General features: G+C 47.5%; 1 protein-coding gene and 1 long non-coding RNA gene across 3 annotated transcripts in view; one reads left to right on the top strand and one right to left on the bottom strand.

Moving 5' to 3' along the window:
• Window positions 1-662: 662 nt before the first annotated feature.
• The window catches only part of LOC109389126 (myosin-13), a 59,672-nt gene continuing 32,649 nt past the window's right edge, over window positions 663-27,685 (bottom strand). For both annotated transcript variants that reach the window (XM_019654422.1, XM_019654423.1), the window contains exons 18-40: window positions 26,075-26,192; window positions 24,640-24,763; window positions 23,397-23,533; window positions 21,652-21,907; window positions 19,918-20,160; window positions 18,176-18,352; window positions 16,995-17,140; window positions 16,797-16,887; window positions 15,361-15,750; window positions 13,183-13,309; window positions 12,974-13,092; window positions 11,026-11,222; window positions 10,481-10,664; window positions 9,934-10,099; window positions 9,145-9,269; window positions 8,072-8,380; window positions 7,788-7,991; window positions 5,584-5,709; window positions 5,121-5,291; window positions 2,904-3,008; window positions 2,707-2,802; window positions 1,172-1,306; window positions 663-761 (exon numbers count right to left, since the gene is read on the bottom strand). In XM_019654422.1, coding sequence (XP_019509967.1) covers window positions 747-761; window positions 1,172-1,306; window positions 2,707-2,802; window positions 2,904-3,008; window positions 5,121-5,291; window positions 5,584-5,709; window positions 7,788-7,991; window positions 8,072-8,380; window positions 9,145-9,269; window positions 9,934-10,099; window positions 10,481-10,664; window positions 11,026-11,222; window positions 12,974-13,092; window positions 13,183-13,309; window positions 15,361-15,750; window positions 16,797-16,887; window positions 16,995-17,140; window positions 18,176-18,352; window positions 19,918-20,160; window positions 21,652-21,907; window positions 23,397-23,533; window positions 24,640-24,763; window positions 26,075-26,192 — 3,761 coding nt within the window. In that variant the 3' untranslated portion in view covers window positions 663-746. The remainder of the gene's footprint in view (window positions 762-1,171; window positions 1,307-2,706; window positions 2,803-2,903; window positions 3,009-5,120; window positions 5,292-5,583; window positions 5,710-7,787; window positions 7,992-8,071; window positions 8,381-9,144; window positions 9,270-9,933; window positions 10,100-10,480; window positions 10,665-11,025; window positions 11,223-12,973; window positions 13,093-13,182; window positions 13,310-15,360; window positions 15,751-16,796; window positions 16,888-16,994; window positions 17,141-18,175; window positions 18,353-19,917; window positions 20,161-21,651; window positions 21,908-23,396; window positions 23,534-24,639; window positions 24,764-26,074; window positions 26,193-27,685) is intronic.
• LOC109389127 (uncharacterized) lies at window positions 8,287-10,462 on the top strand. The gene is made up of 3 exons (XR_002125349.1): window positions 8,287-8,491; window positions 8,735-8,877; window positions 9,993-10,462. It is a non-coding gene; the product is annotated as an uncharacterized LOC109389127 (long non-coding RNA).

Below are 27,685 nucleotides of genomic sequence, written 5' to 3'. Positions count from 1 at the left end.
TTGGAAGTCAACGGCTCTCCAGGTCCACCTGCTCCCGTCACCTTTTGGCCCCGAGCACCATGAGGAGGCTCCATGTAGGCAGAAAGGAGTGACCCCAGCCAGGAGGAGAAGCAAGGCTTGCAGGATAGGCAAGTCCCTATCCAGTCTTCCCCAAACATCTGCCCTCCGAGGAGTGCGTGCATTTGAGGGTACCTACCCCCTGCTCAGGTGTTATGGGAGCTGTGGGTGGGTTTCAGTGTAGACATGGTCCCTAAGAGGGATGGGATGGAAAAGAAGAGCTGTCTGGAAAAGAAAGAACCCTGTCTGGGAGTCTGGGATAGTGGGGTCTAGTCTCCATCCTGCCCTGGACAGCTACAGCCAGAGTACTTCATCTATCTGAGCCCAGTTCCCCTCTCTGAACATTTAGGTAGAAAATGGGGAACTGAATTTGAAGGAATCATGAGTTCCTAGGAAGAAATGTGCTATGGTTATCTGAAAGGTTCTTTATTTTTAAATGAGTTGGAAGCTGGTGTTTATCTGGCAATGGGCAGGATTTCCACCTTTCTATGTGGGGAAAGTATTTCTTACTTTCTTTTTAGGAACAAGAGATCAGGCAAGGATCTACAAACCGCCCCATGGAAGAGGAATGGACCACAATAATAAACACATTAGAGCTGAGTATCTGAGTAGTGAGAGGAATTTATTTCTCATAACATCTTCCCGCCGCTCTCCCGGAGGTGCCCATGGCAACGGGCATCAGGAGGGCCTCATTCTTCCATCTTCTGTGGGGGAAAAAAAAAAACCGTACACAGGATATGAGTCAAACAGAAGCCAAGGCTGAGTATCGTTTTCAAGTGGGGCAGCAGGAAAGGCAGGCGCTTCAGACAAATATTAAGGAATGGCATTGTAAAAACACAGCAGTAAAGCGCCTGGAGAAGGGAGAGATGCGTCCCCTGGAAAGCAGGGCCTTAGTTATTGGGCAGGGCCTCCTGCCACAGGGAGGGACGAGATGATAAGATGTGTGGCTCCTGGTCCCTCTCTGCTTGTTCTCCTGTGAGCCTGGAACCACAGGGTCCTGGCTAAATTAGTGGCATCTGTGAGTGGATGGCCAGCATCAGGGAAGAAGTACCCACAGACACCCTCCAAGTTCTCCCTGGGGCGCAGGACTTCTGGGGAAGTAGTCTGCTCTTACCTGGCCCCCCACGTCTCGGTTCTTGGCTCTCAGCTTGTTGACCTGGGACTCAGCGATGTCGGCCCGCTCCTCAGCCTCCTCTAGCTCGTGCTGGACTTTCCGGCACCTGGACAGCTGTGTGTTGACCTGCTCCTCCTGAACAGTAGATGAGGGGTGGGAGGCTGAGGAACCTCTCAGTCTGTCTCTGAGGCCCCCCGTCCCTGCAGGTCTCTGGGGAACTGGAGAACCAGGAGAGCGTGGGCCCCAGGTTGCCTGACTGCAGAGGACAGGAAGCTGAGCTTTCTGGACCTGAACCCCTGTTCCCTTGCACCCCTTCTCTATGCTGTCTTTCCCACTGGAGCTCTTTGAATGAGACCCAAGTCCAGAGTCTTCCCAAGGCACCTGGAGGTGTCAGAGACTAATGGCCCAAATCCCCTTTGCCCTGTTTCTGCACCAGCACCATCTGCCTGTGACTAGGCTGTTGTAGGGTCTATTTAAGCGTGAGCCAAGGGTTCCTGACAAAGGTGGCCTCCCGGGCACCTTCCAGGCTGGCCAGTCCTGCTGTGATTGTACCAATGCCATAGGCATGAAACTCCCCACCCATGTAACCAGTTCAGGTCTGCTGCCCTGAAGTCAGGATGCAACCAACCAGCCTCCTGGGCAGAGAAGTAAAAGGAGAAAGAGAGAAGCCCTATGCTGTCATTTATCTGGGGCAGAGTCCCCCAATTTTGTTCCTCAGAACACTACTCCTACGGGATGCTCTGCATATAATAAAAAGGTTCCCAGGTTCATTAAGGGTAAGAAATGCTACATTCTAGAACGCCTCTTCCACTTTGAAGAGGCAATTACATATGCCCTACAAAACCTGAGAAATCCTTGAAGGAAAGCAACCAGTTCTGCTTTGTTTAACCCAGCATTTCCCAAACTATTTCTTTTTTGTAAAAGAAAACACCACCCCCAACCCCCAGCCCTGGTTTCCTGCTATTAACATCCCTCAGACCTCGTGTCCCCAGAAGATTCTTTGGGAAATGTTAGTTTTAGCTGATTCCATTTCCTCCCTGTTGATTTCCCCTGTTTGATCAAGGGTAGATGAAAAGGGATGGATTAGAGTGGTGGGAGTTAGGGAGAGCTGGGGAAGGATGAGGTGGTGGGGACCAGGGAGTGGGGGTGGGCTGGGATGATGTGAACCAGGATGGGGCAGGGAGGGCTGGTGAGGTGTGCTGAGGTGATTAGAGTCCAGGTGAAGCAAGGCTGTCAGGTGGGCTAAGATGCTCTGGGGTGGGTGGGGTGAGATAGTGTGAGATGGGCTGCAGGACAGTGAAAAGACGGAGGGCGTTGGGCCATGTGGGATGAGGCAAGTGGCACAGAGGAGGTGGAGATGAGGCAGGATTGTGTAACACAGACCAGGAGCGGGAGGAGGGCAAGCATCCTTGTGTTTATAGCTTGTGAATGCTCAGGCCTCAGGTTCTGTGGACTCTAGATAACAGGAATGCACCCCATCTCAGGGCTTGGATTCACCCAGGCTGGCATGGGCTCCTGGCACCTCCAGTACTCACGGCCTCCTCAGCCTGTCTCTTGTAAGACTTCACTTTGGCCTGAAGCTTGTCCGCCAGGTCCTGGAGCCTGAGGATATTCTTGCGGTCTTCTCCAGCCTGCAAACAGAACATCCGTGTCAGGGGCCCCCAAACCCACTGCTGATTCTGACGGGGTCTGATCCACAGACAAAGTGTTCCCTGAGTTTTGAGACCTCTACCTGGTATGTCATTTCCTTGACTTTTCTCTCATATTTGTGGGCCACTTTCAGAGCTTCAGCTCCCCTCTTCTGTTCAGCATCAAGCTCATTTTCCAACTCCCGCACCTGGGTGTGGTGAAGAGAACGCAGAATTCAAGTCAGATATCGCAGGCTTCTCTCATGGACTCATGCGTCCGCCATTTTAGGGTGAACTCAATGTCCTCTAATTATAGTTTGCAAAAGTTTCTCCTCCTACGGCTCAGGAACCACATTTTCTTCACGAGACTGCTTAATAGTGGCTTTGCGTAAATGAGAACAAGATGCCCTCTTTGCGCAGGGGCAGCCCCAGGCGCACACAGCTTGGCTATTGGGTCGGGCTATGCGAAAGATGTCCCTTCTTCTCGGGCCACACAGCTTGGTGAGGCTGTGCCTCAGCCCCACCTTCTCCCCACAGATGCAACTTGCACAATGGTTCATGGTGGTCCTGATTTCTGATCAAGTAAGAGAGCCTGGGCATGAGTTTCTGCATAATTAGGCTGGAGATTAGAATTCCTGCCCAAGCTACCTTCAGTGTGGGGGGATCAAGTTAGACAAAGGATGTGGAAGTATTTTTTAAATGATAAAGTGCTATACGGGTGTTCATTTCATAGCTGCTCCCACTTTTCCTGAAGTCTTGAGGGGAGAGGATGCCACTGAGAACTCAGCTCACCAATTATGGCCGCAACTCCATAATCCAGAGAGAGAGCCAAGAAGTGGGGGTGGTGGCCAGCCACCTGGAATCCCAGCCACTGCAGATGGGGCATGGCTCTGGGCTTGCAGACTCACCAGATCAATCTTGAAATCTACTAGTGGAACAGGCTAACTCTGGGCACTGTTCCAAATAAAACTCCCATCCCAACTCCACGGGTCCTGGGGAGCTTCCGTCCAGCAGGCTCCACAAAACATCTATTTCCCTGGGAGTGTTCTCTAGGCCTCTGTAAAGTTTATGAAACCAAGATAACTGGGCAGCTGAGAATTGGAGGACTTTCAAGGTTCCTCACCATGCAGGGGGGAGGCTGCCTGAGGGCTCCCTGCCAACCCAGAAATCATAGAGGGCGGCACGGGATCTAGTCCTTCCCTTGAGGGTGGGGTCAATGAGAAGGACAGGCCTAAGCTCGTTTTAATAGAATACAACTGGGAATAATTAAAAATAAGCACTTAAATAATTTTTTTTTAAGCTCTGACTTCTCTGGTGTTTGCTTTTGTTACTCATGCCTTGTAGTTTTCAGCCAAAAAATCCTTTCACATTTAAAGTGTATAAGTGCTGGTGACCATGTTCTTGGGACACTGGCAAAAAGAATGGGTGTATTTGGGTCTTTCCTGATGGGAGAAGTGGTTTCCTTTTCTTTGCCTCCTCTTTCCCTCCCACTCTTTCATTTCCTCTCTCCCAGTGACAACAGGGATATTCTGACAATTTCCTCTGCAAAGCCCTTCTCCAAAATGTTAACTGGCAGTGGAGCCCATTTTGACAACAAATGAAATAAACGATTACAGGTCTAAAGGGAAAATAAACAAACAAACCAAAAAACAGGAGTAACAGAAAATAAAGGAAATAATCAGCAAAGAAACTAAACAACTACTAAATGCCTTCCCAGCTGAAGAAAACGCAGCACAGTCCTATGTGGGGCATTGACTTTCCTGGGGCATTGCGCTAGCCTGGAGGAAGTGTCAATCACTCCCCATTTAGGACGCAGTGAGAAATATACCGGAATTGCAGATTGCGTTTAGAGATTAGGAAACCTGGGAAGGGAATGAGACCCAGCAGCGGGAGACAGAGGGAGAGGACAGATTTTACATAGGATGGGCCATTGTTATCAAAGCCGAGGTAGGTCCAAAATGTAAATTTCCACTAAAATACATAATTTTATGATTGTAAAGTACATGTCCCCCCCATTTATGTGGTTCTGAAACTATAGAAATCCAGAATGAGAACATTTAAAAATGTCATTACACTACAGTTACTGAGGCATAAGCATTCTAAAGTGGATTTGTGTGTGTTGGAGTGTAGGGACCAGTGACATTGAAATAGGTGGGAAATTTGGCTCCCAGGGAGTTTTGCAAGTATTCCTCAAACTAAGTCCACAGTCTACTTGTTCAGTGGCCACTTTCCCACCATCTAACTTTCCAGATTGTGGTTCTGCCTGAGGCTGCTGAACTGGGTATCACTTTGAGAGTGAGGGTCCTCTGAAGCCACTTTACCCGGTTCTCCAGTTTCTGGATCTGCTTCTTCCCACCCTTCAGGGCCAGCTGCTCAGCCTCATCCAGACGGTGCTGCAGGTCCTTCACCGTCTGCTCCAGGTTCTTCTTCATCCGCTCCAGGTGGGCGCTGGTGTCCTGCTCCTTCTTCAGCTCCTCCGCCATCATGGCCGCCTGGTGAAGTGCACAGAAAATATCAGTGGGCCATCTGCTCATTCCTACCTGGACCATACAGGAGATGCTATTAAGGTTGGCACTGTGCGTGCTGACACGCGCCTCCCTCCCTCAGCCATCACTGAGTATGCCTAGCCCTCCCCACTGTGCCGCTGCTCATTTCAACTCTCCCGGAAGCCACCACTGACCGCCTGGGGGTCTTATGGAGATAAAACCTACTTGCCATGCCCTGGTTTAGAAGCCCCTCTCATATCACCCAAGGGCATCTCTGAAAAGAAAGAACAGAGCTCACATCTGTGATGGCTTTCTTGGCCTTCTCCTCTGCATTTTTGGATTCCTGGATAGAATTCTCGACCTCCACCTGGCACTGGGCTATGTCAGCTTCCAGTTTTTTCTTGATATTTATCAGGCTTGTGTTCTACAAGAAAAATTAGATACCAGAGGTGTAGGTTATATCTGGACATTTAAAACAATTGGAAGGGAGAGAGTTGGGTGGGGAAAGGATATAAATCATGATCATGTTTCATTTCTTATTTTTCACATGTGGGGGTATTTGCTAGATATTGTTTCATTCTTTTTCTCCCCCCCCCCCACACCGGTTCCCTGCAACGCCGCAGCGCGGCCTGGCGGCGCGGGCCCAGCCCGCCCCCTCACATGGCCGGGCCGATATTGTTTCATTCTTGACCAAACAGAAAGTCCTGAGACAGACCCAAGAATTGCACATAACATAATTGAATAAATGAAAAAGGTAGACTTTCAAATATTTGAGGAAGAATAGATTATTCAATAAAAGGTGTTGGAACAAGAAGATGATTGATAGATATAACTATATAAAATGAAAATAATTCTAATGATCGAAATATACCATAAATGGAATGGTAAGAGTGAGGACAAACTGAAATACATTTGCAGTGTATATTACTGAAAAATTCCCTTCCTTAACATATAAGACAAATCAATAAGAAAAAAAGGCAATAAGTACAAATAGGTAAGACACACCAGAAGAAATACAAGCGGCAAGGGCCGGCCGAGTGGCGCGATGGTTAAGAACTGGCTTGGGATGCCAGAGGGCCCCGGTTCGGATCCCACATATGAGGGCCAGTGACACTGCCCTCCACAGCTAAGATGCTGAACAACAGCTCAACCTGGAGCTGGGCTGCCATGAGTCGCCGGCGACGGCGTGGGCTGCAGTCCCTGTGGCAGTGGATTGCCATGGGCTACCGTGTGTGGCCAGCAGCCAGCGTGAGCGGCCAGCAGCCGCAGTGAGCGGCCGTCCAGAAGCCGGCGACTGATCTGCCTCGCCAGAGAAGAGCGCAGTGATGGTGCCAACTTGGGCCAGTGAAGCAACATCCTCCACAACTAGATTGAAGAACAAAAAAAACGACAGCAACTTGTCTGTTCCCCTTTCCCCAATTCCCCAGCACTGTTCCCATCCCCCCAATTCCCCAATAAAAAAAAATAAAAAAAAATCTTTAAAAAAAAAAAAAGAAAGAAATACAAGCGGCAAACAAAATATGATGAAACGTTCTGCCTCATTAGTAATCAAATAAAATTTTTTAAGAAGATGTAGTTTCAACAATAAAATTGGTGAAGATTTAAAAAAATAATAGCTCGGGTCTTTGAGAATTTATAGGAAAGAGCTCTCATATACTTTCCCAATGGGATTAAATATTAGGACAACCTAATTAAAGATCAGTTTACAATATATTACAAATGTCTTCATTGTTTTGACCATGAAGTTTTACTTCTAGGAATTTATTCACTTGTAGGAATATTAGGAAAATAATAATGGATATATGTGAAAACTTAGTTATCAAGAAGTTCATCATAGTAATCAGTTAACAGTAAAAATTTTGGGGGGAAACAATGTAAAATATCCAGCCACAGAGAATTGATTAAATAAAAATGCCATAATACACAACTATAGCAGACTACTTTTCTGCCATTAAAAATAGTCATAGAAAATTAAAGATGTAGAAACATGTTCATGACACATTGTTAAATGAAAATAAATTGCAAAACATTGATCCCATTTTTTACAAAAAGTATAATATTCATGTACATTGACAAGGGCTTAGAATAAGATCTCAAAATGTTAACAATAGGGTTGCCTTCTATTTCTTTGCTTGTATTCCCCATTTTTTTATAACAAGGAATTTTTAAAAACCTTTTGTTAAATAATTCTTTGGAAAGACAATCCTAACTTTCTAAGATTGTGGCTTAAATGTTACTTCCTCCACGAAGCCTTCTCCAGCCCCTATATGCAATAACCCATCCTTCCTTGCTCTGACTTCCCCACAACATACATGATCTTTTATCTTCGGATAAAAGAAAGCTCAGAGACCTGTGCGACTAGAGTCAACGCTATTTCAAGAACTAAACTAAACGAAACTGTCCTGACCGTGAGTCTGGGAGGAACAGTGGGTTCTCCTTTCCATTGTGCGGCTGTCCTGCCTGCCCCCCGGTGGACCTCAGGTGGAGGAAGGGCGGGCCCACCTGGGAGTGCAGGAGCTGCACGCGGTCGCTGGCGTCCAGCAGCTCCTGCTCTGACAGCCGGCGGGTCCGCTCTGTCTGCTCCAGGGCCCCCTTCATTTCCTCCAGCTCCTCCGACAGGAGCCCATTCCTGCGCTCCGTGATGGCCAGCTGCTCCTTGAGGTCGTCATTGTTCCTCAGGGCATCGTCCAGGTGCAGCTGGGAGTCCTTCAGGGGAAATCAGGAGTGAGGCCCAAGCCCAGGGCAGGCGGAGGGCCCATCCAGACCCGCCAGAGGCCACACCTCACCTTGAATTGGCCCTGGACTGCGCGCAGGTGTTTCTGGGTCTCTGCCAACTGGCGGCTGGAGTGGCTCAGCTGAATCTCCATCTCGTTGAGATCTCCCTCCATCTTCTTCTTCAGCCTCAGCGCATCATTCCGGCTCCGGATCTCAGCATCTAGCATGCTCTGCATGGCCTCTGCTGCCCGCTGACTGTTTCTTTTCAGCTGCTCGATTTCTTCATCCTTCTCAGCGACCTTCCGGTCAAGCTCGGATTTTGCCTGGCTCAGCTCTAGTTGCACACGCAAAATCTTGCTTTCTTCATGTTCCAGGGAACCCTAATAAAAGCAAAGGAGTGACTGGAAGTGCCGTGGACAGCCATCTTCTTGAGTGGGTATTTTCATCCCCATTATGATAAAAGGGGTATGATAATAATACCCATTTAACAGGTGAGTAGAACAATACTGAGTTCAAACCATTTGCTCCCAAATGTCCCTACAAGTAATGAAAGTGAAACTAAAACTTTATTATTAACAACAATGTCTTGAGGGGGACAGGACATCTATGAGAATTAATGAAAATTTTATTGAGTGTGTCTATTTATATGGAGCCATAAGTCAGGAGCCAATCTCTTCTCTAAAATGACAGGGCAATTGCTCTTCCGTTATCCTGAGTTATGCAAATTTCCCTAGAACCATCTCAGTCACCCACCCTGCACTGGCCACAGCAGATTATGACATCAGGACCCTGCACTACTTTGACTGCACAGAATTCCCAGTAGCCAAAGATGATTGTGTGCAACTGAGGGATTTGGAGCCAGCTCTCGGGATGTTTGGTGAGTGATTTCTTGCTTTCTGAGAGGAAGACCCTGAGGACATAATGAACACATTTGTTTATTTTCAAAAGGGGAAATATGGTTGACTAGAGGACACCAGGAAATGCAGCAGCAAAACACAGCTGTTTCCCCCAGGGCAGCTGGATGTTCTTCCCAGTGGAGCGTCAGTGCCTCCTGGCAGGAAGGGCCCCAAAGGAGTGTTCTTGTCCCCCTTCCTCCAGTGCCCTGCCCTCCTGAGCGCCTGTGTGTCACCTCCAAGACACTTGCCTCCACCTCTTCTAGGGCAGCCTGGAGATCTGACTTTTCTTGCTCCACTTGCTTCTTGGTTTTTTCCAATTCCTGATGATTCTTGCCAGTTTCTGCAATCTGTTCAGTTAGGTCAGAAATCTCTTCTGCAAAGGATAGGCTTGGATTAGGCTGTTGCCACGAGCTTCGTTTGACAGCACAGGCATTTGCCAGTCAGTTTAGGGACTGGTGACTCATTCAAGACATTTATATAGAAGACAATACAGTAAAGTCCTTTGGGTGAGGTGTCGGCGAGACACAGGTGGGTTGCTTCACCTGAACTATGCAGAGAGAGGAGTGACAAGAGCACTGTATAGCCCTAAGACTTCAGGAAATATACAAAACGGTCCAGAGAGGACCAGAGAAAAGAACTGTGGAAGAAATGCATACGATCATAGTCTTTCAGAACTAGAAGGGGCTTTATGGGGCATCAGGTCTGGTTTTGTTTCAAAGGTCAGGAGTCTGCGGTCCTAAGGGATTTGGTGACATGCCCAAAGACACAAAGTCACATAGAGTCAATCCGTGGACATCTTTTTCTCTAATAGTGAACATAGCAACCCACTGTGTCCTTTGTTCTCTAGAACGGGATCTTGCTGCTATATGCCTTACTTATAGCAGGAGGGCTCAGGCCTTGGGGTAAACTGAGTAGATGTGAGGATTTTGTGGGACAGTGGGAAGGAGGAGGTGTCTGGGGGTGGCCGTGGCCACATGGGGGAAGGGCGGCTGGAAGAGAAGGGGACTATGACACACCTTAGTGGGGAGGGAGCTCACCTTGCAGATTTTTATTCTCCCGCTTCAGCGTCTCTAACTGATCCACCACCTCCTCATAGGCATTCCGCATCTTGAAGATTTCAGTACTGAGTGACCTGGACTCTTTCTGAGCTGCTTCCAATTCAGCTTGACTCTCATCCAGCTTTTGCTTCCACTCTGCAAGGACCTAGATGACAAACGGATGTGTGAGAAGCAGAAAGGGTCAGGGGACTATCAGCAATGCCAAGGTTTGACCCTTCCATCCTTGGGGACAAGAAGAAGCCTCATTTTAGACCAGGGGCTCCAAACTCTGATATCCCTATAGTGATCTGCTGAATTATTAAAGATGCTTTAACCTCAAAGTAAGCTGCACTAGCTTTAACTAAAAATTCCCTTTGTAGAGACCGTCACAAAAGGAAAGAGACATTGCAAATCCCCAAACCTCCCCAACCTGGGGCTTGATGTTTTGACTGAGGACCTCCCAGAATGTGCGAGCATCTCACACATGTATGTGGGCGCAAAAGACTGTCACTTTCATCTCTACTATGATCAGTTGGTAGGGAAGGACCTTGTCAAAGTTCCTCTGCTTCTTGTCCAGGGTGGCACAGGCTGTGTGGGCCCGCTCCAAATCCAGCATCAGGTCATCCACTTCTCCTTGAAGCCTCTGCTTGGTTTTCTCCAAGGAAGCACACTTGGAGGTCACCGCCTCTGTGGTTTCCTCTGCTTCCTGGAGCCTCTGGGCCAGTTTTTTCCTAAGAGAACCAGATTTTTTTTTTCTTGGCAAAGGTGGACTATTTCAGAAGTGTCAGATGAGAAGAGAAACAGTCCATAAGGGATTGGAACTTGATAAGACCAAGACCTAGAGTTTGATTAATGGAGAAGATTTAAGTAGCATCTGAAGAATCCCAAAGTGTTTGGTGGCAAAGCAGGCACCAAGGAGGCACCAAAGGAGCCAGGTGAATGGGCAGTACCACACAGGAAGGGCAGGGATACCCTATCTGAATGCTTAAGAAACCCCCAAGACCTGGGAAGAGAGATGCTCTGGGAAGAATTCTCTGTTCCTTCACTTGTGTCTCAGAGTCACCTCTCCAACCATAACCTAGGAGCCCGTACTTGGCCTCCTCCAGCTCCTCTGTGCGCTGGATGGCGTCTGTCTCGTATTTGGTCCTCCACTGGGCAACCTCGCTGTTGGCCTTGGACATTGCCCTCTGCAGCTCGGCCTTGGCTTCCTGCTCCTCCTCGTACTGTTCCCGCAGCAGGTCACAGTCATGGCGGGAGGACTGCAGGGCGTGGGCCAGGGCGTTCTTGGCCTGCGGAATTACAATGGTGACAAATTGCAAAAATGTTTGGCCATTTTCCAAGTGAAGGTATTTTCACTTAAACCAGCATTTCCCAAGTTGAATCATTCCCATGCTGTCTTCACAAACTTTGCTATTGCTACACAGCATATCCCCTGTTTTATGTACTTGATTTTTAAAAAGTTGACTCCTTTATCATATTTAAATATATTTATTTAAAAAGTAAACGATTACACTATAGTAGATGGGAAGCCATTAACATTTGCCACAAACACAGGTAAGCATAAGAATAAATGCAATGGGAATAAAGCAACGTTATCACCTTTCTAACTAGGTGCTTTGCTGCTGTGGCTCTGTGCCTGAGACCTGCTTTCTATGTCTTAACAAGGAAAATAAGAAAGCACTAGAGAGACGGTATCCAAATTGAGACTGTTTCCTTATGTAATCAAAAGAATTGAAACAAAATTAGAAAGGGAATAATTCTCTCACTACTTGACATAATGTTAAGGAATGCTATGATTATGAAAAACCCAGAAGCATCTTTTCATGTCAGCAGTGGGCTGTGTCCCCATACCAGTGAACTCTACATGAGCTGTGCTATTTCCATGACTCTGCCTCCTCTTCCTGAGCAGGGCAGGACATGCCCAGAGGCCTCCATCACTCACTCCTATGTGTTCAGGACAGACAGTTCAGCTCTCATCATAATGGTCAATAAACACTTTCTGGTGCCACCATCAAAAGAAGAGTTTTGTCAGTCAAATGCAGTAATTCCTACATTTCATCCTTTTTAAAGATACAAATAAACAACAAAACTTTGCCCAAGAAGGAAAACTCAGTCACTACTGTATCCTGGCCAAGGACAGCCCCGCTCCTATAATGGACCTTCTCATCACTCAATAAGGCTCCGGATCTCACCACCCTCCTAGCCTCCCCTGCGCCCCACGTCTACCAAAGACCCTTACCATGTAATAGAAAGATGGGAGCAAAACATAGCACTTGCTCTTGTTTACATGGACTTGGGAGAAGTCCAAAAGATTGCCCTGTAAGTCTTAGCTGGTGCACGGCAACCTCAGAATTACGATGATACACTTTCGTGGACTCCTTTTGTGGATTCTCATTCTCATGCTTGAACACACACCAGCAGCATTTACTAAGTACCTACTGTGTGCACTGTTCTACCTGTTTACTACTACAGTGGGGGAAAATTATTCTTGCCCTCTAGGAGTTTACAGATCAGTGTGGAGATATGAACTATAGACGTAAATATCTAGATATTCCCAAAGTTCATGTTTATGCAGGTGCCCCAAGGGTGTCTCTAAAATCATGTGGTGTTTTTAGAGGGAGAGAGCCTAAAATTGGGTGCTATAGAAGGTGCTACACAAAGTGTGATGAAGAAGAAAGAGGGGGACTTTTCATGGGGCTGGGATGAATTGCTGGGCAGAGTGAAAGAAAATACAGGGCCAGAGATGGGCAAGCTGGTGCCGCGATGGGGGTGGGGATGCCCATGGCTGGAGAGGGGAGTTTATCAGACCACCCTGTGGGGGACAGAGGAGCCCAGAAAGTGGAACACCCTGAAAGAGTTTTCCATCTCTGAGGAAGGACGTCCAATGCCAAGGTCCTCTAACCTCAAAGACTAGGTTCCCACCACACTCCAAGGCCGAGATGAGAAGCATCAGCCTTTGGGATGTAGCACTGCCTCCGGGCAGCTTCATGGCTTCTCGGGTAATATCCGGCTTTGCCATACCAAGAAGAAGTGTCCTTACCTTGGCTTCTTCTTCCAGTTGCCTCTTAAGCTCCTCCAGCTGCTGGGTGAGGGCCTGCTTGCCTTTGGTTAGCTGTGAAACCAGGGCCTCCTTCTCTTCCACTTGGTGGCTCAGCTCCCCTACCAAACAGGTGTGGCCCCCATGTCAGGCTGCAGCTTGGCCTTTTCCAGGGCCCTCCCTGCTGACCACAGCGCCCCACCCATCCTCACCATTTTGGGTCTGCAGTCTTGCCTTCTGCATGTTCAGATCATGGATTAACTGTGTCTGTTGGTCTTCCTTGGTTTTGATTTCATTAAATTGGTCTTCCACAGTCCGGCACATTCTTTCCAAGTTACTCTTTCAAAAGAAAAGTCAACATGAATGGGAAAAATAGGTTCCTAGTGTCCAGTGTTAAACTGGACAGTTTAATAGGTTAGCTTCTCGTCAGATAAAATACAAACAAAAATACAAAACACATGAATGTCAGTTTAAAAAAAGGGTCATTTCAGGTTTGCTTTATTTTTATTTGTGGCTGCTGCTTAATCACCCATAGCTCGGACCATCAGCTTTTGGTAGATGAGTATTTAATGACTTGTAAACAAACCTTTGAGAAGATGCCACTCAAAGGAACCCTGGGATCTTCTTGTAATATAAGTAATTCTACTGCCATGTGAATAATATTACCTCCTGATGTGTCCGTTTGCAAGCAATATAGTCAGGTGACAGTGTTGAGCATTTCATTTAGTTACACGTAACGTTCCCTATGGTGAAGGTGGCATGTAGAGAGTCAACCGTCACAACCTCTAGCTGGCCTGCGCTTTCCTGAAAAATCTTGTATGTGTTGTAGACCTCTTCCTCCCCCGCCTACCTCACATCACATAAAGTAAATATATTAGCTTATCTGTCCTTAGGCTGCAAAGTGAGATGGCAGCAAAAGAGGCAGGGCTACTGGATTGAAAGGAGTCCTCAAGGAGCTTAGGGTATCTTTGAGAATATGATCTATGGACATGAAATAATTAAATCAAGAGGAGTTGCAAAAGGGATGGGGGACTCGAAAAAGAGAAAAATCTAAGGATAACACAACTTTAAAAAAATATAAAGCAATATAAAGTGCTTTTTCTGTGGGATTTTAAAAGTGAGACCTGAGAGGATGAACCAATGGTGCAGATGGGGAGGTTGTAGGGAGGCTCTGGCTACAGGTGCAGCACGTGGGTGATGCTGGAGTGTCTTGTAACCCAGCCAGCCCTACAATCTGGTTTGGCTTGGCTTGCTACAGGGGAGAGAGAGGTGGGGGAAAGGGAGGAGGGAGAGAGAGAGGGAGAGGAAGAATACATACAGACACACCTCTTAGGGGGAGGAAAAATAATGAGACAGACAGAAAACTAGAACGAGAAAGAAAGGAGTTGCAGTCAGGGAGTGAGGAAGAAATCAAAAGAATGAACGAGCAGTGTGAACTGAGATGCTAAATAAAGACAGAAAGAGACTCCATGGAGACCACCTTAATTCTCTGATCCATATCTCCCATTCCTTTTCTCCATGGATAACCTGACCTTCTGGGCAAACCTCTGTAGGAGGTCCACTGCTCCAACCTGGGGTCTCCACTTCTTGCAGCCCAGCCGAGCAGCCCAAAGTATAGCTCTGAGCTTCCCAGAGCAAAGGCAATGCTTGAATCTAGGAGCACACACACAATCTTTGCTTGGAAGTCACACACAGAGGCCAGTTTACCATGAAGCTGGTGAAGTTGAAGTTTCTGTGCCCTCATTTGCATGGGCCCCGAGGGAGCTGTAGGTTCTGGGCGGGGAGGGGAAGCCAGCCACAAGAAAGAATTTATGTCTAGGTAGGCATTTCTGATAAATGGTCTAAAGAGGTCTCAGGAGACAGGGACCCAGTCTCCGAGGTACCAGTAATTTGTGACTTATTTTTCTCATTCTAAATAAATATTTACTTACATGCTTAACTTTGTATTCATATTTTCTTAAAGAGTCTGTCCCCTCCCAAGTTTTATATGCTTCAAGTGCCACAAAACCTGGGTCCATCCCTCCTGTCGGGTATAACCTCACATTGGCTATGCCTCGCAGGGACAAATATTGTGAGCTAAGAAGGTGGTGTGCAGATAACCATACCCAGCAAGGCCTGTGCGTGCAATCCATCCACAGGTTTAGTTCTAAATAGAAAGTGCCAGATGGATTAGAAGCTTTCTGAAAGCCTCTGGAAGGATGATGAGACCTTGAATCATAGCAGATCATTGCATTAAGCTTGAATGACTTGCATGGGGAATTGGGAGTGGGCATAAATGGGGCAAGTTTCAGGTTGGAATATGCAGTGAGTGTGGGGCATTGAATGACATGTGCCCACTGGGCAGGTGGATATGGCGGCCTCACATTTGCCAAGTGCAGAGAGTCAGGTACCTTCGATTTGGAGATGGTCTCAATGTTGCTGGCCATGTCATCGATCTCCATCTTCATCTCGCTCTTCTCCTTCTCCAGCTTCTGCTTGACTCTCTGCAGGTTGTCGATCTGCTCCCCGAGCTCAGCTACACTGTCCGCGTGCTTCTTCCTTAGGGCTGCCGCCGTGGCTTCGTGCTGCAGGGTGGCCTCCTCCAGGTCCCTGCGCAGTTTCTGGAACTCTGCCTCCCTCTTCTTGTTCAGCTCAATCTGGACTGAAGTTGCCCCACCGGCTTCTTCCAGGCGCTCGCTGATCTCCTCCAGTTCTCTGGCCAGATCCGAACGCTGTTTCTCAATCTTGGCTCTGGTTGTGTGTTCTGCTTCAATCTCTTCCTCCAGCTCCTCTGTGCGGGCCTGAAAGGGTCATTATATCAGGAATGTTGTGGGCTCAACAGCTCACTTGGGGAGGCCAGGGTGGTGAGGGGTAGGGTATAGGCATCATAAAGAATACATTGTAACATTAAATTACTGAAAAAACTTGGCAGCAATCAAGGTGTCCATCAACAGGGGAATGGTCAAATTAACTGTGATGGAGCCATGCTATCTAAGAGTCCATGAAGCAGTTAAATGTCAACCCATGTCTACCATGGACAGCTCTGCAGGACCTAATGCTACAAGAAAGGAGCAAGCTGCAGAATGATAATCTCAATGTGATAATATTTTTATGTATGTATACATACATTTTTATAACCATACGCTTATATATATTTTTGTTTTTGTTCCTTTATGTTTTTATGAATATATATATAAACATACCTGTGTGTAATATCTATCTATCTATCTATCTATCTATCTATCTATCTATCTATATGTATACATATTTTAAGAAAGGAAAAATCTATTAAAATTGTAATACCCAATATATACTGATAACAAAAGATGAATACAAGTCACGTTTGACTTCTTCAATTACAAGAGGTGCCCAAAGTGGTTACCATCAATGTCCAGACACCTTTGATTATAGTGAACTACTGCTTCAGCAATGTTGACCATCTCTTAAAATGTGTATACACGTTTTTGGCACCCCTGGTATATATCATATATTTTTGGGGTGTTAAATGGGTACATAAATCCATAGCAAAATATCCAGAAGAATGCACATCCAACTGAAACTGGTAGTGACTTTTGAGATAACGGTGAGGGCACTGGGCTTAGGGATGGCGATCAAAACACCCTTATCAATAAAATCAAGCTTATTGATAATATTTTAATTATTTTCAAGGAAATCTATTTATGTGTTCCTTAGAAAATTAAATTATTATTTTGACAAAGCAAAAGGAAGGACAGGGCATTCTCTCCAGCTTAAAGGGGAGGCGGAAAGAAGCTAAAGCAACAGGGGGGACAGGGAAAGGGGGGCTGGCCAAAGGGTTTCCAGGGTAGGGAAGGTTCTGCCCTTTCACCTGCAGTTCTTTAATCTTCTTTTGTAACTGCAAACTTTGAACTTGCTCGTCGTCAATTTTGGTTTGTAACTGACTATTTTCAAACTCCTTCCTGCAAACAGATACATATGTGTGTTTAAAATGACATGAAATACAAGCCTTTTAAAGGGGAAAGTTGGTTTGGGGGCTCAAACACAGAGGTGAAAATAAAATAGCTACTTCTTCAGCTTCTCCTCTACTTGCTGCTTGTCATTTTCCAGATCCATAATGGATTCCTGAGACATTTTCAGGTCTCCTTCCAGCTTCCTCTTTGCTCTCTCCAGGTCGGCCCGCAGTTTCTTCTCCTGCTCCAAGCAGCCCTCAAGCTGGGAAAATATGGGCGGGAAGGTTGAGACCCTGCTGGCCAAATGAGCTTCCCCCTTCGGCCCATTGCTTTCTTGGGCTCCCTTAGGGTTTGATTACACATCTCTGGCCCCAGTAGGGAGCAAGTTCTCCCCCTGCCTCCTCATTCTTCTCTCTTCCAGCAAAGACTACCCTCGGGGCCTGGAGCCCTCAGGGGCTTTGTGGTGCCTCTTTCAGCTGATTCCCACTTGACCTGTCCTGGGCCATGTTCCCTGTGGAAACAGGGTGCGAGTAGGTGCATGCTCTTGGGTTTCTGGGGACAGGCACCCTTACAGTTGTGCCTGTGAAGGTCTAGAGTGCACACGATCACTCCTCCCCTACTTTCATCGTGCAACTGTGGGGAGACTTAGGCAATGAGAGTGTGTGTGTGTGTGTGTGTGTACGCGCGCGCGTGTGCGCGCGCGCGCACATGCGCTGGGGCCCACATGGAGGGGAGATGGGTGTAGGGGTGGAGCACACCTGCTGTGGCCCCAGGAAAATTAAGGTGATTTGGTAAAGTTCTAGCCACAATTGTCAGTGAAACCTGAAAACTTTGAACCTGGCTCTTACCTCAAGGATAAAATGCAATGTGATGGGGGGTTGAGCGGGGGGGAGGGATGGTCATTTTCACCGTCACAAATGAAATTCGTTTCTAACAATGTTAGAACCGGACTGGAGCTTTTGGAACCCAAAAGACCTAGAAATGGATGCTAATGCTGATGATGGTGATGATATTACCAGCGAACAGTTTCACTAACACTCTGTACATGCTGAGCTTTCCATGGGAATCTTCCAGGGCAGAGCTGGCTGTATCCCCATTTTACAAGGTGGAAACTGAGGTTTCAGAGTTTAGGCAGCTCGCTCAGCATTCCAGATGTGTTTGGAGTGGGCTGAGATCTCAGGTGAGTGCTTCTGATTCCCAAGTCTGAACACTCCACCCCTGAGCCCTATTTAGATGCTGTCTTGCCCGAGCCCCCGCAAGCAACACGTATTAGAGCTTAGCAGTCAAATATCCTCACGTCATCTACTTGCTGCTCCAGCTTGACATTTATCTTGATGAGACCATTGACTTTGTCTTCTTCCACCTGCAGATCATTTAGGGTTTGCTGATGGGCTTCCTGCAGAGCTTTCTTCTCCTTGCTCAGTTTGGAAATGTTTTCTTCAAGGGCTGTCATTTCTTCAGAAAGATTCTTTACCTGGGAAAACATATGGGATGTTGAAACAATTAAATCCCAGCAAAGGCTGTTGATTATTTTATTGAAGGACGCTGTCAAATTGCAAACTTGCTGCCTCTGCAGGGCAACACGTCCATCTGTACTCATCACAACACATCCACAGGAATTTGTTTTTTGGATTGGCTGACTGGGGTTTAGAATGAGGTAGGCAGGAGAAGAAGAAGCATGAGATACTCTCAAGAAAATCCAGAATGAATCCTGCGTTGTCAGGAAGCAGGGTAAGGGCATCAGACATGGAGCTTTAAAGCCTTAAAATTAACTTTCCCCATGTACAACATTCTTCAAGATCAGAGATGGCTAACTCCTGACCCATAGGCTGAACCTGGCCACAGACATCTTTTCTTTAGTCCTCATAGTGGTTTAGAACTTTTGAAAAAGTTATCAACCTTGAAAACATGAGATTTTACATAAAATCTGGATTTCTGGTTTCTTACAGAAAGTTGGAAGCTCTGGCAGTGGGGATTCCCATCCCCACCTGGCAACAGTTGGCTGGAGCTGAGTCATGGCTGCCACTGGGGACAGGGTGAATGCTCTACAGTTTGCCCCAGACTCCACCCCTCTCTGTCACCTCTTTTCACTACTCCCAAGTTTCCACTCAACACTGACTGAGTCATCTCACACCTGGCCAACCTCATCCTTTGCTCCCCCTCATTGGCAACCATTATGAAATGAATCATGTATTGTGTCCTTCATTTAGCTTCGTAAAATATTTACTATTTTGTGAGCAAGTCATTTTAGTCTACATATGGCATCATGTTGCATATTTCATTTCCTTACTATCTCCCCATTCAGCACTGGGTGTTTTATATCTATCTTGTTGCCTTGTGTGCACAAACCTGTTGTTCATGATGACTGTGCAGTACTCCCTGGTGTGTGTCCACATCTCACCTCTCCATTCCCAGTGTGGACCCCGATACTGCCTCCAGCTCTCCCTCACCACAAGCAATGCTGCCACGAACACACTCATATATGTCCCTTGATAGCCTCGTGGGGAATTCCCTGGTCTATACACCAAGAAGTAGAAGCACTGACTTAAAGGATATATGGAGTCTTAATTTGACTAAGTATTTCCAGATGGCTTTCCTGAAGGCTGCATCAGTTTATATTCTACCAACAATGCATGAGGGTCCCTGTACCCCACTTCTCTGGCAGTCCTTGCCACTATCTAGCTTTCTGCCGCCTTCACCACCCACCTTCCTCATCTGCCTGGCCTTTGTGGGCATCCTTATTTACCCTTCCTGTGTCAAGCGTGGCAAGAAACAAAGATGAATAGGACTCAGAGATCTGCTTTGTGGAAGAAGGCTGGGGTTGGAAGTTTGTGGTACAATTAGGCCGGCAGGAGAAACGCGGAGAAAACCTGCGTGGTAGAGAGGAAAATGGAGGACAGAACTTGATGTGGCCTAACCACCATCTACCCGCACTTGCCTCTCACTTCCTGGCAATGTTGGGTTAATGGGGGTCCTTCCCCCCCCCAGAGGGAGTCAGGATCATTCAAGAAACTGTGGGGATCCCTTGGGTTTGCCCACCTTGTTCTCTGTGGCATGCTTCTCCTTTTCCACTTTCATTAGGGTCAGCTCCAGGTCGTCAATGTCTCTTTTGAGAGAAGAGCATTTATCTTCCAGGTTCCTCTTCTTGGCAACCAGGTCGGAATTGGTTTCTTCCTCCTCTTCCAGTCTCTCATTCATCTCCTTGACTTTGGCTTCCAGTTGAATCTTGCATTTGATGAGCCCCTCACACCGTTCCTCGGCGTCCATCAGGTTTTCCATTTCCTGAAAGAGGCAGAGCATTACGTTTTCATCAGCCTTTGGATCAACCCTCCCTAGGAGGGCAGGGCTTTGCCCTCCAAAAGCCCATAACTAGACCTACGGAGTGGGTCACGCTCACATTCGCGAGCACATACGCACACACTTATATATCATCCACATACTTTTTTTTAACCACTAAGGACATCATTCACTTAATAAAACTTCACCTAAAATAATTTCAAGCAAAGGCATTCACGAAGTTTATAACAGCCTCTGCAAATCTGTGAATTCTGGACACCTGGCTATCTTACTCTTTCTACCACCATCAGCTGAAAAGTGACTCAACTCTATGTTATCAAAAGCTAACTAATATTTTCAAAACATTACTACCACCTAACTGTCACAGAAAAGTACTGCCTACGTCTCCTCGAGCCACAGAACAGGAAATTCAAAGTCGACAGGAATAAGTGATTAAATAAATACATGTCCCAGGAGATTCTGTAATGAGTCTTTAGGACAGACTGAGGTTAGTTCTGAAACTTAATTGGGCTATTGCTTCTCATACGAGAGTATCATAAGAACTGGACACACATTTCATGGTTATGAATGAAAAGAGACTGGCAAGAATAAGCATATATGTGTGTATTGATTATGTGCTGTGTGCCGGGCATTTTACATGCATGGACTCCTTCGATCCTTCCAGCAACCCTGTGAGGTGGGTACACTTTATTATGCCCGTTTTACAGATGAGAAAACGGAGGCACAAAGAAGATAAGTAACTTGTCTGAAGTCACACAGCTATCAAATGAGGGATCTGGGATCTCAACCCAGCGATCTGGTTCTAAAAGTTGTTCTGTTGCCCGTTATGCTTGGGAAAGTACTTCTAATAAAGTACTTCTGATTGGGAAAGTGAAAAGGGGAGGATAAAATGCTCTGCAGAGCAGACGAAAGGTAAAGGTATTAGGGAGTTTATTAAAAAGGGCAAATTATAAACGCCTTAACTCTCTGAAATGACACTATTACAATGCCAGAGTGTTACGCACTGTATATATGGCTTCGTTTCCTCTATTTCTTTGATTTAAAAAAAAATGCGTATTTTTAGAGCATTTTTTACTATAAGAATGTTACTGAAAATCATGTATATCATGTATAGAAAATTACTCTTTCTATTTGAATCATTTAATGGTATGGTTTATTTTTATTTACAGGATTTTAAAAATACTTGGTACATTCTTGACAGCTTTTATTATGATGACACATACCACTCATACCCACAGCAAAATAGGTCTCACTCTGCTATGAAAGACAGGGAGAAATCAGGACTAACAGAAATTCACTTTGAAGACACGTTTTCCACATGCTCTGCTTCCACTAAACCAGGGCCAGGCCTTCCTTTCATGGGTAGGGTGGAGAGGCAATACTCTGTGTGACCACTGGGTGGCACCAATGTCCCTTGAATAGACACCTGATGAGGCCTCAAGGTTGCTCCTTTTCTATTCTCAAGAAGGTACTTACTGTCTGGACCTGCAGCTGGAGGTCATTCTTTTCCTGCAGCAGGGACACCATTTTCTCCTCCATCTCCTTTCGACGAGCCTCAGACTTGGCCAGTTCATCTTTGGCCTTCTCAAAGTCTTCCTTCATGGTGGCCATCTCCTTCTCAGCCTCTGCACTCTTTAGCAGGGGCTTGATTTTGAAGAACAGGTTCATCCAGGGCCAGTGCTTGACGTTCATAAAAGAGCGGATGTTGTACTGGATGCAGAAGATGGACTCCCTGTACATCGGTTAGGACTGGGGTTAATGATCCACAGCAAGGTCTCGTCTCCACCCCCACCTCCCCATGGACCCACACCCTTCCCGGTGGGACTAGGTGGAAAGGAGGTACAGACAAGCTGTGCAGATCCTGTGGGCTCCAGAGTAGGTTCTGCAAATGGGGACAGAGGAAACAGCACGTGCAAAGGTTAGGAGGTGAGAGAGGGCTTGGGCCATGAGTGGAACTCCCATTCACCTGGCTTCCATGATAAAGCAGTTTTTATGTTTCACAGTATTTTGCTACATGGGCTCCCTCTTTCTGCTTACATATTGGTGTATACCAGAACCTGTCTTTAGTCCCCTGGTCATCTCCCAGGCTCTTGCCCTAGTAGAACTGATCTATTTTCTTAATTCTGACTGTTGCCTATGTCCCAGAGACACTTATACACTGTTTCCTACTCATCATCCTCTATACCTTCATATCGCATAACTCATGTGTACCTGAAAACTTACTTTTATTTTCTTTAAACTGGCCCCTTCTTTGGGGTATTTTTTATTTCTGCACTGGCTTCCATTCACGTCACCGAGCTAGTTGCTGGGAAGATGTTCTTGACTAACACACATTGGTGGCCCATTATGGCAACGACAATGTTAGAGCTATACAGGGTATCAGGGCACTGTGGAGAATGGGTTTCCACCCAAATTCCCCTCTCCTTGAAATTCCTACACATAACCAGCCATCAATGCTGCTATTCATTCTGCTGAATTATTGAAGGAGTGAGACTCTTAAATATTCCTTCAATCCATCCCTTTCTCTCTTACCCACTGATTATTTCCTAATTTAGGTCCTTGTCATCTTTTATTTGGACTTTTGCAACAACCTGGTCTTGGTCTCTCTTGTTGTCTCAATTCTGCTCTCCTGATAGCTGCCCGAGTGACTTCTCTGAGCTGCAAACTTGATCCTCTCACTCCTTATACACCCTCCACAGCTCCCCCATCAAGCAGGTGATCCAATATGGACTCATTCACATGGTACATGGGTGCCTTCACTGCCTGCCTCTCAATCCATGCTCCAAACACCATGACCTGCTTGCCGTTCTCCCTCCCAGGCCACACTGTCTCAGGCCATGCAAAGCTTATTTAGCAAAGTTCTTCTTTTTTTTTTTTTTTTGGCTGACCCCTTTATGCCAACTCCAATCCCCAACTCAGTTGGGGACTCATTCTCAACAGTCCTCCATTGCCCTGAATATAACTCTGACATTGTACAGGTCACAGGCATTAAAATTTGCCATGCACTTGTCTACTTCCCACTCATTGTGAGCTCCTGGAGGGCAGGGTTCATTTCTGTATCCCCAGTGCCAAGCAGAGTCCCCAGCACGGAATTCCTGCTCAGTAAATGTTGGTTAAATGGATGAACAAGCACATTACTATCCCAAGACTAAAATCAGGAAGTGGCAATCAGCTCCTAAGTAGGAAGGGCAGGGCGAGGTGGAGGCGAGGGTCTGCATCACCTTCTTTCCATCATCTTCTTGAACTCCACCCTCATCAGGTATCCCCGGCACAGGGCCTGGGTGCGCGTCATCAGAGTCACCAGCTTATCATCTCTCATCTCCTCCAACAGTCCCAGGAGCCCAGCTTTGAAAAACACCTGTGTTAAAGGAGAGACAGCCCTGCTTTATTCTCAGCCCGTGTTTAATCCAGGGCTCTTGCGAGAGCCTGCTTCTGCCCAACCCCAACCCTTGACCTTTGAACTCTGGGTCAGGACTGGCGGCCACCTGGCTCCCGGAGTTGCTTCTTGGTAGTTCTGGTCTCTGCAGCAGCCCCTCCTGTGTTTTGTTCCAGGCCCCACCAACCCACATGGACATAGTCTGACAGAGCTCACATACAGGAAGCAAAGTTAGTCCAGAAAGTGACCTCAGAGTTCAGTTGTGCCCGTATTAGGACAGAGTCACAGACTTGTGCCTTCTTGTACTCCTTCTCTGCCTACCTGAGAAAGCTGGTCCCACCTCAGGCCCATTCACCCACTGTCCACAGTGGCAGAGCTGCCTTGGCTCCCGTGATGTTCCAAAGAAGCAGGGCACCCTTGGTGGCAGCAGGCTCCTCCCTGGTGGGGTGCACGCTCCCAACCCCAGCCTGTCCCTTTCCAGGACATGGAGCTTTGGAATCAGAGCAGGATTAGAAGCCGGCCTTTGCCACTCACCATCCATGTGACCATGAGCAAGTGTCTTACCTCCTGGGAGCCTCCATTTCCCCACCCTCCCAACAAACTCCTGAGGTCAGTACCACGCTTATCACCATCGGGCCATCGGGAGGATCCGTGACGTGCATAGAGGGCATGTCACAGGGCTTGATGCACATGTGCTCAATAAATGGGAGCCATTTTTATGGGTTATAATTATTCCTCTCAAGTCCTCACTGTCCATGGAATTCTATGTTCTCTCTCTCGAGCTCTTTCATCTCCTTCGGAGTGTGTTTCCTTTGCTCTCTCCAGAACATTATGTTTCCCATTACTTTCTTTTATGGCTGGTCAGGCTCCGCCTTCCAGTTAGGCCTCTAGACTTAAAAACCAACATGGAGACGGAGCTCTCTGTACCCAGATATAGGGTTTCCTCTCCCTGGGCTACTAGGCAAGGAGTAGTCATGTTGACCAGACAGGGAGAGAGAGAGAGAGACCCATTTCTTCCAGTCAGCTAACAAGCAGCCAAGGGCTGTGGTTACAGGGGTTGGTGGTGTGCCCGTTTCTCCTGTTCTCACCTTGGTGTGGCCAAACCTGTACTGCTCCCGGTCCACATCGATGGAGTTCAGAAGCTTCTCAGAAGCATTTTTACTGTCAATGAACTGCCCTTCTGGAATGGCACTGGCATTGAGGATCCGGTACCTGAGGAGGGAGCATGGTGGGTCAGTTCTGGGGCCTGCTGGCAGCTGGATGTGAGGGAGAGAAGGGCCTTTGGCCATACAACCCTCTCCTGAGGGCTGCACCCTGCTCCTCACTGCTCAGGCCCAGGGTCTCAGAGCCCTGCAGAGCCCAGCCCAGTCATTCTGCAACGACCCAGGACAGAAGGGCCATGTCTTCCCTTTTCCCGTGTGTAAGGCTCTGGCAGGAGGAGTGGTGTTGATTGTACCTGGGACAGGAGTGGGAAGCTGAAGGGAGACAGACTCCAGAGAGCCAGTGTGGCTTCGGTGACAAGAGTCTGCCAGCAGCTGGCCTGGCACACAGGCAGCTGAGAAGATGTCACCCTCATGAGAGCCTGCCCTGGGGAGCTGCGTCAGGCCTCACATCTACTTAGATCCCCCTCAGCAGCTGGACAGTGTGGTCTAGGCTGGTGGTTTCAGCTAAGGGATGAAATTCCCCAAATGGATTCGCTCCCTGAGAAAATCCCCACACCTGAGACCAGGCCTTCTAAGAGCTTCTCCCTCTCCATCCTTAGGAGGAAATGGGATATTGTACAGCTAGTCTGACAGAAGGGGAATCTAGGGATTGATTCTAGACAAGCAGGCTGTGGCATGAGAGCGAGAAACATACAAGAAGGAGGCCCAGCTGAGGGCACGGCTGGAATTTTGCTTTCAGAGGAAATGGTTCTTATCTGACTTAGCAGAGCCTTAAAATCAGCTGTGACCTGCAGACCTCTAGCCCCCTGCCTTTGGAGGGTCCTCTCCCTTCCTCCACTCCAGACAAGGCCTGGATTTGTGGGTCCAGACAGCAGCTGGGAGGAGATTTGTTCTAGAACAGTGGGTCTTAATGGGGGAAGAGGTGTGATTTATCCCCAAGGGGACATTTGACGATGTGTGGAGACATTTTTGATTTTCATAGTTTTTGGGGGTGAGGGGGTATGGTTTGCTACTGGCATCTGTGGGTGGAGGCCAGGGATGCTGCCCAAATCCTACAATACACAGGAGAGCGCCACGATACAGGATTGCCTAGCCCCCAAAGTCCATAGTGCTGAGGTTGAGAACCTCTGGTCCAGAGTCTCAGTCAGATTAGAGGGTCTGGGCTCTGACCTTGGAGCCACTTTGGGCTGGCCTAGTACTCGCTTTGGGCAGGGGATCAGACCCCCTGCCACAGCAAAAGGTGAAGCCCATGACACGCTGGGGAGCCTGTCAGCCCACCACACACCTAGCCCAAGGAGCTCCTTTGGGGAACGCGAAACATGCCCTCAAAAGGAGAGAGATGCAAAGACAGGGGACCTACCGCTGTTTGAAGTCAGCATAGAGGATTCGGCTGGGGAATCCTTTCCTGCAAATCCGGATGCCCTCAAGGACCCCATTACAGCGCAGTTGGTGCATGACCAAGGAGTGGTCCATCACGCCTGGGGAGAGAATGTCCCGGGTGTGTCGGTGGCTTTTTCATTGTTTTCTTTGATGGTCAGAGCACCCTGAGACACTCCGACACACCCAGACTTGCGTGGAAAGGGTTAATGCCAACTCTGTGGTTGGGAGTGGCTGGAGCCTGCCCACAGTCTCACAGTAGAAACAATCACAACCTCTGGAGGTGACTCCAACACCCCATCGCTATGGGAATAAGCACCAAAATATCGATCTTCACCTTGTTCATGGCCCTTGACTCTGTAGCTAGGCTCCAAGGGAGGGCAGAATGGGTGTGACGTCCCCTTTGGGCTTCCCATTAGATAATCTGAGGTGCCCTCTGCCTCTGCTCAAGGACAGGGATGTGAAATCTTCAGGCTGGGCCTTTAGTGATGGAGGAGAAACAGAGAGAATAGGAGGGCTGTGATACGGGGTGGAAGGGGTTGAATGCAGGCAGCCATCTGCTGACTGTTGAACGCCTGCTGTGGAGAGCAAGGAGGGAGCACCAGAGCTGCGGTGGAAGAAGAGAAGCCAGTGGGACAAACCTCCGCAGGGGAGGCAACATGGCCACTCTTTGTAACCAGCGTGGATCAGGCATACGTCAAAGAAGACTGAGAAAACTCTGTCTTGTCGCTGTGTGAGGGGTGAGAGGAGAGGTCTATGGCTGCATAGTTTCCTCATGGAAACTTCCAGAATGCTCACAATTTCCCCTGGCTACTGTGAGGAGAGATGATTATACGTTTACACATTTTTCAAGGTTCTGTTATAGCTGCACTGCTGTCCAATCCAGTAGTTTTTGACCGCATATGGCTATTTAAATTTAAATTCACTAAAGTGAAAGATTTGTTTTCTCAGGGGCACTAGCCACCTGCCATGTAACTAGTGGCTACCATACTGGACAGTGCAGATATAGAACATTCCCATCTTCCTGAAAGTCCTAGTAGACAGTGATTCTCTAGAGCAGTGGTTCTCGACCTTCCTAATGCCGCGACCCCTTAATACAGTTCCTCATGTTGTGGTGACCCCCAACCATAAAATTATTTTCGTTGCTACTCTATAACTGTAATTTTGCTACTGTTATGAGTCGTAATGTAAATATCTTTTTGTTTTCCGATGGTCTTAGGCGACCCCTGTGAAAGGGTAGTTGGACTCCCAAAGGGGTCGCGACCCACAGGTTGAGAACCGCTGCTCTAGAGGAAGACAGGATTAAGAACAAGCAGAAAAATGCATCAGAAATTCAGAGAATCTCTGATGTGAGAGAACCTTAAAACTCATCTAGCCCAGCTCCCATTATTTCTCAGATGAGGATTATGAGGGGTTCAGATCCCAGCTGTGCCGTTTACTAGCTGTGTGAACTTGCACTTTTTTTTTTCTTTTAGCTGAGCCATCCTGCCACCTGTCGGCAGCTCAGCAGCAGCTCAGTTCGGGCTGGGCACCGAACCGCTGTTGCTCAGAGCTCACACTCTTGAGCAAGCTCTTAACCAACTGAGCCACTCGG

Source organism: Hipposideros armiger, unplaced genomic scaffold (genome assembly GCF_001890085.2).
Source record: "Hipposideros armiger isolate ML-2016 unplaced genomic scaffold, ASM189008v1 scaffold_222, whole genome shotgun sequence".
In the NCBI taxonomy this organism is placed as follows: domain Eukaryota; kingdom Metazoa; phylum Chordata; class Mammalia; order Chiroptera; family Hipposideridae; genus Hipposideros; species Hipposideros armiger.
Note: the sequence above shows the minus strand (reverse complement) of the source record. Positions and strands in the feature narration are given on the sequence as shown.